The 12,566-nt window shown below is 36.9% G+C and overlaps 2 protein-coding genes across 5 annotated transcripts in view; one reads left to right on the plus strand and one right to left on the minus strand.

Annotated features, from left to right (window-relative positions):
- Window positions 1–487, plus strand: part of LOC105039412 (protein CUP-SHAPED COTYLEDON 2-like) — a 2,989-nt gene extending 2,502 nt beyond the window's left edge. Inside the window, exon 3 of one of the 2 annotated variants that reach the window (XM_010915546.4) lies at window positions 1–468. This exon is cut by the window's left edge and continues 223 nt beyond it. In XM_010915546.4, the coding sequence (XP_010913848.1) occupies window positions 1–245 (245 nt within the window). In that variant the 3' untranslated portion in view covers window positions 246–468. The other variant, XM_073245841.1, reaches the window with a different exon arrangement.
- Window positions 488–1,624: 1,137 nt separating this feature from the next.
- LOC105039333 (uncharacterized) lies at window positions 1,625–11,008 on the minus strand. Of its 3 annotated transcripts, none has more exons than XM_010915460.4 (15): window positions 10,714–11,008; window positions 9,966–10,093; window positions 9,815–9,886; window positions 9,609–9,722; window positions 8,231–8,299; window positions 8,075–8,131; window positions 6,312–6,365; window positions 6,164–6,226; window positions 5,922–5,984; window positions 5,395–5,559; window positions 5,129–5,284; window positions 3,919–3,999; window positions 3,748–3,809; window positions 3,547–3,643; window positions 1,625–2,047 (listed from the first exon to the last, which is right to left on the minus strand). In XM_010915460.4, the coding sequence occupies exons 1-14, from the start codon at window positions 10,892–10,894 to the stop codon at window positions 3,565–3,567; spliced, it is 1,344 nt and encodes a 447-aa protein (XP_010913762.1). In that variant the 5' UTR covers window positions 10,895–11,008; the 3' UTR covers window positions 1,625–2,047; window positions 3,547–3,564. The 3 variants fall into 3 exon arrangements, with proteins under 3 accessions (XP_010913762.1, XP_019703630.1, XP_019703631.1); XM_019848071.3 differs by having other exon boundaries at window positions 3,518–3,643; XM_019848072.3 differs by lacking the exon at window positions 8,231–8,299.
- Between the last annotated feature and the right edge of the window lie 1,558 nt (window positions 11,009–12,566).

Below are 12,566 nucleotides of genomic sequence, written 5' to 3' on the forward strand. Positions count from 1 at the left end.
GCTCAGCTGGGAGCTTCACACCATCATCAGCGCTCAGTCTATTCCACCCAACAGTCGCTGCCATGGAGGCATGGACTGACCGCATCCTCCCCAATTCTGATATTGGTTTTGGTTCGGATATCGGTTATGCCCCAGCCAAGGTATGGCTGCCACAAGTGGATTCCAATGTGGAGCTTGAGAACTATTGCCCCCCTCGTTTGAGTGGAAAAGAGACTCGTGAGAGCCTCATAAAACCTTCTGTCTAAAAAGATTTAACCCTTCCTTTAGTGAAGAAACCTGTTGTATTCTCAGATATGATATGACAATGCAGGTTAAACTGAAAAAGAAAAAAGATGATATTTTGGGATCATTTTAAACTCCTAATTGGAAGTGCAACACAGGAGATTAATTACAGTGGAACAGCGTCATTCTACATAAGTCATATATATTGATTTTGATATAATAAATTATGATATAATATTTTGAATTTTACCCTTCCTAACTTGTCTTTGCTTTTCTGCTCTGTTTACTGGAGATTAAACAATCTATTTCATATGAGGGATCTCGATCTTCCTGCTGAGCTTTCATCAATTACAGGGAACACTCTATTGCTTAAACCGAAGTTATCAAACATTATTTCGAATTCAGAACCGGCCGCAAATTAACTAAACTTCACTTGCAAACAAATACGATCCAGCGAACAAGAAATTGTAAAAACATAAAGTTGTCCACATCATTCGCAAAGGCAAATGTTTCTGGCTAAACCAAAAGTAGACATAGAACAAACCTAAGGCCTATAAAGCAAACCAATGCCTTTGTCCAAGTCCTGCATGAATTGGCATAAGTTCAAGGTAAAACTAGCATTAGTCTTTAACAATGTAGTGATAACTATAGAAAGATATGATCAAGTTCTCAGGAAAAAAACCCAACAATATAGAGAATTTTCTCATTTTCTTTAATGGAAAATGAGATCCACAGAGAATTAATAATAAAATGAAACATACAAACCCACGGACCTATAAAACATTAGCAAGCCCTGCCACAGGATCTGCACAAAACAGTCAGACTTCTAGCAAGGCGATTGCCAAGACCATGTTTTATCTTAAAAAGAAATTTGTACCTTTACCCCAAAAAAAAAAAAGAGAGAAATTGTTATGACAAGTTTCAAATCATCCCGATATCTTGCCCGTCGAGATTGGTTCATATTTGACAATTAAGCCCGGCATACGAAAGCATCAGAATTAAGCCGCAAGTAAACTCATAAAAAACCAGTATAAGTTTTTAAAACAAGGCCGATGAGAACCATATAACCTTCTTTTCTGAAAAGATTCAAACATTTTTGAGTTAAGAAAATTGTTGCAACATCCAATATAAGGCAGAACCTTTTTCCAGAAAAGAAAAACAAAAACATAAGTCGAGAGAGGGATCCAAAATCTAGGATGAAAATGATACTGCGAGATCCAAATACCTGTCCCGCCACGTTGCTGGCTGAGACTGGTTCATTTTTGATGAAAAATTGGTAGGGCAATTTTCATCTAATTAATTCTTCAAAAAAAAAAAAAAAAAAACATATAATTACTGCACATCGCCTACCGAGATTAAGTGAAATTTAGCAAAAACTCGCCGCAAGCCACAGCACACCGCCTCCCAAAGACTAAAGTTCATATTTAAAGATCTCCTCAGAGTATGCCCCTGTCCCAGTCCTCCAGAAATTCGGTCTGGGTTGGTGGCAGAGTATTCAGCAACTACACGACTGCTGAGCCAATAATAGGATTCGTGCAGTTCCCCCATTTTTTCCTCCTAATTCTATGTTATATCTACATATACTCGCAATAGATATTTACATAGATCTCGCACGACAAATACATCACCACAAGAAAATAATTTAAAATGACATGCACAATCCACGATCCCAGGAAACACTTGTGAGCGTAGGAGTTGCACTCTCAAACATCTACGTCAAAGAAGAAAACGTAATTTTTTCCATACACGACTGTTAAAGCATCTTTCAGTAGTGTCTCTCCGAACCCCAAAATCCATGACCTATCCACCCATTACTGGACCACACCTGCATGGAAATAAAATATATATTAAATGCATTGCAAGAAACGAAACACGGTAGCAGTTTAACAGATTGAATTAAGAGACTATCAGCCATGTTCTTGGCTCATATCTTCTACACAAAAGCTGAATTTTGTGAATAAGTTAAAATTTGAATTGACAGAGGAGATTTTTAAGATTACATATCAAAACAACGACAGGAACGCTCTCATAGATTACCACAATCCTATACATACATATATAGGTACACATATTACATACATACAAATCAACACAAGGAGAGGAACACTCAATATATTACCATGATCCTTAAAAATCCAGAACGTAATAAATATGAGCTGGGCATCATTAACTTTTACATTTATTTTATTGATATGGAGAATTCAGGGGTTTTTATGAAATGGTCTTATAGGTATCCTCATACATATTATCCCCATCTGCCCCTGTTTACTATCGAAATTATAGCAGCTCTATGGTAGAAGACAATCAACGATACTTCTTAATTGAAAAAAAAGCAAGACACCTTGATTCAATGTTAGTCAGTAATGAAACCTCTGCATGGTGCACTTCCAAATTGCTAATGACATTGTTCTTACATCCGGGCAGCTAAGAGCAACTCTCACATGCTCAACTAAGTCCATGTGAATGGAGGTGGAAGAAGCTCTCAAAATCAATATAAGTCAACATAGGAGAAAGTAAAGAGGGCTACTTATAATCAAAGTTTACCGTATCGGTCTGTACCATACTGGTACACTACATCAAAAACAAGACTTGGTAAGCCAAACTGTACTGTACCAAACCCTGTACCAATACTGTAATAGGATGATCCCTCTACGAGGTCAGTACGAGACAGTAAACCTCATAATGCAAGTTTTCTTTTTTTTTCTTTTTTTGGAAAACCCCATTTGCAACTTTGTCATGTCTTGGTTAGATTATTTTGCTTAGAGCAAGGCAATCTGAAAAACCCCTATTGGAAAGATTGGGGAAGTTGAGCTTCAAATCCTTGTGCATCTTTCTCCACACAATCATCTCACAATCATGTCTTAGGTCACATGCAGCCGTAAGGGATGAAGTTCTCCTTTTATGGTTTTGGATGCAATATACCCATTCAAATATGAAATATAGATGGATCCAAAAGATCAAATAAATTTTTATTGAAAATAACAAAGAGCACAATAAGAAAAATCACCTCATTACCGGGAAAATTGTCTACAGGATCAAAAGGAGGAAAAGAGAAGCATCAATATCATTGGGCTTAAGGCAAAAGCAACACATACACAGCAAGACCAAAATTGCAAGCTTTATCTTCTATAAATACCTTTTCTAGTCCAAACAGAAACACTAACCGGACAAAACTTGGTAAGCCTACAACCTCCGTAGGTTTAATCAAGGAGTCAATTTTGAAGATGGAGCAATAATGACCCTGAAAGTTTGATCTACAAATGACACAAACACCTTGAGAAACTATGAATCATACATTTGAGTGTGAATACTGCACAAGCTCACCCATATATCCAATGCACTCTATTTGCCGGCATGCCTCCTTTTATGTTTATGAGATGCATGATTGGCACTGGCATTCGGTGTGGTCCTTGTCTTTTTACTACAAAATTCAGCATCTTAAATGAGAAAAAGGTGACAGTAAGATGAAGGTATCAGAACAGATTGTGATGGGCCTTTAAAGAAAAATAATTTAGACAAACTAACCAGAATATGGATGAAAAGATTCGGTAAATGAAGAAAACAGGTAAAACCAACAATGCAGAGGCCTGCAATAATAAAATTGAACAAGTCTTATAGATGCATTCTTTTGCTCAAACTCTCATATGAAAAAAAAAAAATCAAGGTTACTGTAGATGAGAATGGAGCACTTCATACCATGAACCACACCAGCTCTTTAGTTGCAAGAGGTTTTGTGAGTTCATGCTTCTCTAATTTCTCCTGGACGGCGGCTTGAACCTACAGGATGGGAAAAAAAATCCTCTGATATGTGCCACGTGTTCTAGATTCACCAAAATGAAGACTTCTTTAACTTCAGAGAAAAGGGAATATTGCAATTTATATTAGAAATTATGATCACAGAGAGAGAGAGAGAGAGAGAGAGAAAGGTTGCATACATGTACCACTCTGAAGCTAATTTATTATGACTTTGCCTCATAACTAATCTAGGGTACCCATATGGATGATCTAAAATTATTCTACAAATATAGATGCAATGGAAAGACGAGCAATATCTGTAAGGTTTCACAGATCCCAGTAACCAATAATTGTCTAATACATTGTTTTGCATATACTGAAAGCACTGATCTACTGATGATGAAAAATACAGCTAGAAGTTTTTAAAGTGAAGTTATAGCTGAAGCAGGTTTGCATACTGCATGACTCCCTTCCCTTGAAGGTGTCGACAACATTATAGATTATTTACATTAGATATTTACATGAAATTCAGGGCTATGCCTCATCACAGGCGCTAGTTCATACCAACAGCTTTGCCTTCTGACCTTATCACTGAGTAACATGGGAGACAATTCCATACAAGTGCATAAAACAATAACCTCATCAAGCCCCTATAAGATGTTCTTTGTGATCCACTCAGATTTAAAAATTCCTTTCATTCTTCATCTGATATTTTACAATTTGTTTGGAGCACCACAATAAAAGATCAGAGAAACATTCTGCAGCCCAATTCAACATCCTTGTTACCTATGTATACATATCTGCAAATCTAATTGCTAATGTAAACATCATAAAAATATTTCATTATCATCTCTGTCCTAGTTTGCATGTTCTGTACTATAATATGCAAAAAACCTATACTACATGGACATAGGCACGTGGGGGCATCTTAAGGAGATCCCATTTATGCAAGATAGTATCTCAATAGAAGTAAAAAAAGGTGGTTCAAATTCAATATGGAATAAATGCAAGGAATGATCATCATAATCCAAGATGTTAACTTGCTTATTGAGGTGAAAACTAATAGCCATGTAGTGTGCCCCACAAAGTCTCAAAATACAAGAAATATTTTCAAGCAATTAAAAACAAATAATGGAGGTTTAGAGTAAAGCAACAACTGAAGAAGGAATACCTGATGATGATATGCAGTTGCTGACCCCAGCGACTTTGCATAAGCATGGGCTACATATTTTGTGTAAGGTTTCATAACAAGACGCACTTTCTCAACATGAGGTTTGCTGACAGCAGCAACTTGGTTAATATATGGTTTAGAAAACTTCTTAGCTTCCTGGCAAAAATTTAGCAATAATCATGATGGGTAGGCATTTCACATATCATGTAAGTTACGAACTCAATGAAGATATCTAGTTGCCAGTTCATTAAGTCATCATGAGATACCTGGAAATAAGGACTGCCAAGTTCTCTTACTTTCACAACATGCAGTGTCACAGTATTTGTGCATACCCGATAAAGCTCGATAGCTTTAACAGAGACCATTTGCACATGGGGACCAATATAAGTTATCAAGGTCAACCATTGTTCCTTGACAGCAGGGATCCATTTCTTCACAGAACAAAAATAAAATGAGCAAAGAACTTCAATAAACTCATAATACCTACAAGATGAGACATTTCTTTTAAACAGGTCATCTATAAAGTAGCAGGAATATATGATTGAATAGGTACAGGTTCAGAGTAAATAACAATAAATGCCTTCCGTTATATACCACTGCAACAGTAGCACATAAGAAGACTAATTCCAGCAAAAGCATAAGAAATAAGGCTCCAAAATGAATATGACATTCCAATCAAAGAACTTCTAGTACACAAACAAATATTAAAATCTGATAGGAAAGGTGGCAGCCAAGAAATATCACTCGCTACCAATATACCGATCATCATAAGGTATATTTAGCAATTACTTACTGTTCTAGCAGTTTCCATGTGGGGTTCTACCCATTTCTGTGCCTGTGTTGATTTCTCTGAAGCCTGAAACAATTTTGGCATCCAAGAAGCGGTCACCTCATGCAAACACTGGACATCTATAAAATATTTTGTTCAAAAAATGTACATAATACATAAAAACAGTCAATAAACAAAACTCAGGCCCAACTTGATAAATTTTCTTCATTAAGCCATGTGATTTCACATAGGACAAGAATGAGCACCTTTTGCAGGAAAACATCCAAAGCAGGTTTCCCATGCTCATTCCAGTGAGTCACTGCAAGATCCTACAAGTCACAAACAAAACCAACTAAGAGATAAGCTGAGGATACATATGCATAGGCTTGTTCAATATGAATTGCACAAGTTAACCTGACAACGAGCAATATGGCTTGCCAGCCAAGGTGGTAGCCATGCCCCATGAACCTGAACATAAACATAGAATATTAACCTCGCTCTTAAGTAAGCTTTTGCTACTTGTGAAAGCACAATGACTTGAAACCAATAATTGCCACATAAGCCAGTAAGGCAACCCAAATATATGCAACTCAATGCAGAATTTGAGGATTCTAAGCAAGGTTTTATGTCCCTGTGGGATGGGGTCATCCCGTCCAATTCCTATGAGAAAATAGGACTGAGACAGGGTTGGGACGTTGAAACCCATCCATACAGGGAAAGAAGAAGAAAGATAAAAGAAAGAAAGAAAAATGAAAAAAGAGAAAAATAAAAGGAAAGAAGAAGAAGAAAAATAAAAGAAAGGGAGAAGAAAAAGAAAGAAAGAAAAGAAGGAAGAAAAGAAAGAGAAAGAAAAAAAGGAAAAAAAGAGAAGAAGGGATAAGAAAAACAAAGGAAGGTACAACAACAAGAAAGAAAAGAAGAAAAGAAAAATCAAGGGGAGAGGGATGGAGGATACCTATCATGATTCATGACCGGGACGGGTGTCGGGATGGGACAGCGGACATCCCGTTCTATCAAGATATTGGGACACCTCCGTCCCACGGGATTTAAAATCTTGATTCTAAGAGATCATAAAAGAATGCATGTTGCTACCCTACCCTAGAAAGTCTAGCTCTGATAAGAAGAATCCATCACCAGTTCAGTATGTTAACAAAAGGTTTCTAAATTTCATGTCCTTTTACTTTTCCTTAAGTTGAACTTTTCAGAATCTGAGACTTTTTAAGGTGAATATCTGGATGTAAAACAAAAGGGAGGTTAATATAGGTTTAGCAAGGAGAAAGGTAGGAAAAATATTTAAGAAGTACTTACACTAGAAACTTCAATTTCTTGGGTTGTATGGATCTTCCTTTTTGGAGGGGGAAAGAAAAATTTTTGACTTCTTGAAGTTTAGCATGTTTCCATCATAAATTCAGACACTTTTTTCTGCTCTCTGCATAATTTGAAGTTTTTAAATATTTGGAATTTGACAAATTTCTAGGCACATACTTAAAGATGTAATAAACATAGTCACACCTAGAAACTTACCTTAATAGATTTTTAACATGTTTCTTCATAAACGAAGCAAATCCCAATAATTCTGATGCTAGAATACATTCAAACAATAAATAAGGCCAACTAAAACATAGTTTAGCATTTTATTTAGGTTTTGCAGAAAGTTTTCGGGTTTTTTTTTCCTTTTGTTAATATAGGATGACTTACAGACTGACCATAGAACAACAATATATAATGAGGAAATACTTGACTCAAGAATTAGGGAACAGGCAAACACTCACTATTGTGGTCAGACAAACAGAATCCCAGATAAATGTTCCGCTCAAGCTGATGGAAGATATGGAACAAAATAATTTAATGAAGCTTTAAGGGCAATTTCATGTGTATGTAATGTCATATGAACTTGTAATTTCACAGTTACTCCACAGATAGAACTAGAACCCTTTTTTCATATGAGCAAGCTTGGTCAGAGGATTTTGGCATGATCAACTTTCCATTTTAACATTCAATAAAATTCTTTAGTTGCTTTCTGGAAATCAGGTAACCGAGTATCCTTGATAATTAACTAACATTTGCTGTCAATCAATTCGGAATTAGGTCCATCATTACTTGGTGGAAGTCTAATTACTGAATGGTACAGAAAGTACTACTTCAAGAAACTAGGGCATTATTATTCATATTCTCACCTCCCTCAACTGGTCTGACTTTGATCTTGCTTCTAGTTGCATCATTGCCAATTCCTCCTGTAAAATAGGAGAAAAAAGTTATTTTACCATGAGCACAAACATCATGTGTTTATTCTGCAAGGTACCATAGAGTGACCCCTGAAAGTACAAACAAACCTGTGCCACTTGAAGAGCTTGTTCAGATTTTTGAAGTCTGAGTCTCTGCTCATCATTTATCCTTTCAATCTAGAGATGATGATGATGATGATGAGGAGGAGGAGGAGGAGGGGGGGGGGGGGGAGAGAGAGATCAGCGGCATCACAGGCATAGAAAATTCTGGAGGCAAAATCAACACTATTTATGTCCTAATTTTACCAAATCATACTGCCAAAAAGTAAAGCTTTTGACAATAATGAAAGAAGGCATCTTATTACTTCATTTTATGAGGCGCTTGTTTATCTAGTATATTTCAGTGAACCAATCTAGCAAACAGGTGATATAGTTATCTCTCTATTTTCATGTGACTTCTCTAAGTAGTGCTCTTTGTTCCTTTGGAAGGCCTATCCAATGATAAAGTCTTCTTAGTTGGTTATGATCTGGCGGTATCAAATGAGGAATCAGTGGAGTCCAGGACTTTCCATATCATTATCTAGGATCAACTGCAATGAAATTAAAGAAAATCCATCTTCTGGCATGTGGGAGTAGAAGCACCTGTTATTTTACATATCCAATGCTGATAATGTGGACAAATAATTTGCAGAGGAAAAAAATTGTTTTTCAAGTCCATCGTCAGATAGAAGGTCTGCCTTGCTGCAAGGTGGTTTAATGCAATATTGAGGCCATCAAGAGTATATCAGAAATACTGAGCAACAAAGACACTTTATTTTCAACTTAATTTTGAACATTGTCACTCATATTATTTTACTCAGACCTTTGAGGAAAAAGTTTTTTTTGATGTACTATAAGATTCTTCTCTACTTATCCTGCTACCTTAAACATAATGAATTTACCAATGACCCAGATGGGTAATAACTTTTTAAGCTAGTGACTCCATAGCTCCAGCAACTATGCATCGACTAAGAACAGAGGACCAAAATCTCTGGAATGCTCAAATGAGCTTCAGCAATGGAAGTACTGCACAAGGCAAATAAACCAGATTGTACAATGCATAGTTTACACCTACCTATAGCTGTCATTCTCAGGAATTCAAGAACAGTATCCATCTTAACAACTCTAGCGGCATCTTACATGTATATAAATAATACTTCCTGTTACATCTACATGTCAGAAAAACTGATTGCTTAACAGTGGATAGAACTGTCTCACAACTAAAGAGACATGTGACATCAGGATAACAAATCAAGCACGTAATTGTAAAGCTTACATGAGACAGGCTGGCAAAATTGATAGCACATATACTAGGAGGTTAGGTGATCATGAGAGGTGGACAAGAGAACAAATACTTCGATAATATGCTCATGGAATTGGACAGGAAATAGCAAGCTGAGATGTTTGGAATATGCAATATTGCCATCAAACAGAAAAAAGTACTTACATTTTCTAATTTCAGACTCAGTTCTTGCACTTTCTTCTCTGCTTCACCAGCCCGGGCCTCATAAGCATCTCCTTTTCCAGTCTGGGTCTCTATTTCATTTTTAAGCTTCTCAATCTATGCATCAAATTCAGATTATGATTCTATCAATGCTATCAGAGTAGTCAAATACCTATTCTTTCTAAGAAAAGAAGACATTCTTTTCTGACCTGTTTCTCAAGTTCATCAGCACGTGCGTCAGCCTTTCCTATCAATGCCTGGGCGTCTACAACCCCTTTTTTCTACATAATAACAGAATAAAGATGCTGACTTTAAAGAATGCTGACAAATATACTAAGAAGTATAACATCATTGCCTTACCTGAAGCAATTCTACCTCACTCTGCAGTGAAGCCATGGTCGCCGACTTCTCCTTGATAATCCTTTCCAGTTGCGCTATTCTCTCATCTTTTATCTTCGCTTCATCACTTCTATCCAATATACTTGATTCTTCATTAAGAAGGAATAAAAAGAATGATTTAACAAAAATATTGAAACCTAGTATACCCGAAAGTTAAAAATAAAATATATATATATATATATATATATATTATATATATATATATTATATATATATATATATATATATATATATATATATATATATATTTAAAAAGATCTTTTGTCATATAAACGTAAAGCTAGCTAGATAATTTCAAGATCAGTTAACAGAACAGATTGATATGCACAGGTGTGCTTCTCAAAAAAGATAACAATATGTCAACCTGCACAAGGAAAAAAAATAAAATCTCAGCAAGAAATCTTAAAAAAGGAAGAATAAGAAGAAGAATGAGAAAGAAGAGTCAGAAACTCAATCCGTGCATATTAAGCGAAATGATTATTTACTCTTTTAAATTCCAAAAAGAAAGCGGAAAAGTGTTAAGAACTTAAGCATTGCACAAACTAAATCGCAAACGCTAGTCAAGAGAACAAACCTCTGATCTCACCGACTCACCCAAATCTCTCGTCCATGGACGCAAAACAAAGAACAAAGAGCCAAGGAACTAATCGAACCACGAAAAACCCTAGCTTCAAGAGGGATTCAAAGAAATGATACAATCCGAGCTGACCTAGACCGGCGACCTTGGATTTAAGCTGCTTGATCTCCAGCTTCAGCGGCGAATCATAGGCCTCGGCCACCGTCCCGTCCTCAACCTCCGCGTCACCCCGGATTCCAACCATCAAGAGCCAGAGAACGATCGAAACCATCAAAAGCTTCGAAGCCGCCATCGGTATCAGATTAAAACCCATAAGAGGAGAAACGAAGGAAAAATGCCCCGTTTTTTTTCTGTTCTTTGTTTTCTACTGAGCGTTCCGTTCTTCTCGTCGCTCGCCGCGGGGAAGAGAGCGGGAGAGGAGAAAGACCGCTTCGAGCCATGACGACTTAATGGAGTCTGTTTCCACTTCATTAACCGACACGTGTCGGTAGACACCTGGAGGCCTGACACGTGGTGTGGCACGAGGAGGGCATGGGTACGTGGATAGGTATAAGGAGGCGACACCAGCGGTTGTCTTGGAGCCGATTGCCGTTCGCTAGCCGTTGGCTAGAAGGGAAGAACGGTTGGGTCGGTTGGAATCGGGTGGACGGTCGTGATTGGATGCATGACGCGACATTTAAAGTTGGTAGCGGTTTCAAGGTACAAGTGTAGATGAATTCTTTTTTGTTATGGGAACTCCATCCCAAAAAAGTTTTATTTTTTTCAATAGACGTCCATCAAATACAAACAGAAATAATTTTTACTAATTTTGGCTGCAATTTGCAAAATCATGAAGATAATGTACCTTTTTTTCTTGCTGTTGATCCAAAAAAAAGGTTTTTTTTTTTTTGCTACTTATCTTTACCATACTTGATTGCTGTGGTACGAGTCAAGCGCAATATAGTTGCTCAGTTTTAGCATCCAAAGGGCCAACGTATGATCCTTTCGAAGTCAAAATTACATTGCGAGTCGGGGCTACATTTTTTATTTTTCTTCTTCTTTTTCCTTTTTAAACTTTGAGGTTAATCTTATCTTGAGATTGATTAGCTTTTAGTTATCATCCATTCTAAAAACAACAGACATAAAATACTATATACCCATTCCAGCAACAATCTTTTCCCTTAAAAATGCTAGACTGACAATGAATCAGGCCAACAACCATGGGATTCTCCAGTTGGTTGGGCCCTCCTCAGATCAGATGTTGTGTGACTCTGTCTGGCGCTGCACTTATTATTTCAAGTTCCTATTTAGCTTCAAAAAAGGACATGCAAGTAATCTCCTCTGAGCATAAGGACTCAAATTTAGCATTAGTTCCTATCTCACCCAAGTCAGTATCATCAACTGTGGTCCCCGTACTGTCATAAATTCATGCCCTCATAACCACAATAAAAGGACGTGATTCAAGTTCTGAGCAAAAATTTACGCATAGATTGATTTCAGATACGTGCATGGGATTTATTGTTATTTGCAGGCAAAGGATAACCCTTAAATAGGCTGTGCGGAAGAACCAAAGCATGACGTAGTAGTTGGAAGTAGAATATCTGGTGAGCTCAGGAATGAGCTTAGGTTCTTTGCTAAGTCCTTCCACGAATATTTGAACTGGAGTTGGGCGTACCATTGTTGGAATAATCATCGCTAAAGTCAATGAAGTAGCTTGCACGAGGCTGGCATTTACCGGTTCTTTGACTATGCAACTATTACTTTTTACTAAATGGCCATCGGATTGGCGGATGAAAAATATTTTAAAGCTAGCATGAAACTAGAAATTTTGCTGTTGTTGAATTTTAAACAGATTTGGTTTTACGCCGTGTTCTATGGAGAAAGCATTCAGTTGGGTGCGGAAGCTTTTGAATGTACAGCGATGGAATTGTCTTTAATCAATGAAGAAAGAATTGCCCGAAGCAAGACTTTTTCAGCAGCTGGTCAAATCATCCATTTGCTTTTCT

The sequence above is a fragment of the Elaeis guineensis genome, chromosome 1, assembly GCF_000442705.2.
Source record: "Elaeis guineensis isolate ETL-2024a chromosome 1, EG11, whole genome shotgun sequence".
NCBI lineage: Eukaryota > Viridiplantae > Streptophyta > Magnoliopsida > Arecales > Arecaceae > Elaeis > Elaeis guineensis.

What these genes read in the sequence shown, in the direction of transcription:
- LOC105039333 (XM_010915460.4), bottom strand. Translation starts at nt 10,894, where the DNA reads ATGGGTTTTAATCTGATACCGATGGCGGCTTCGAAGCTTTTGATGGTT. An exon ending in TGAGTCTGAAATTAGAAAAT is followed by an intron (nt 8,300 to 9,608) that starts GTAAGTACTTTT and finishes CATCATCTCTAG; the next exon opens with ATTGAAAGGATAAATGATGA. An exon ending in AGTCAGACCAGTTGAGGGAG is followed by an intron (nt 6,366 to 8,074) that starts GTGAGAATATGA and finishes GTTTATGTTCAG; the next exon opens with GTTCATGGGGCATGGCTACC.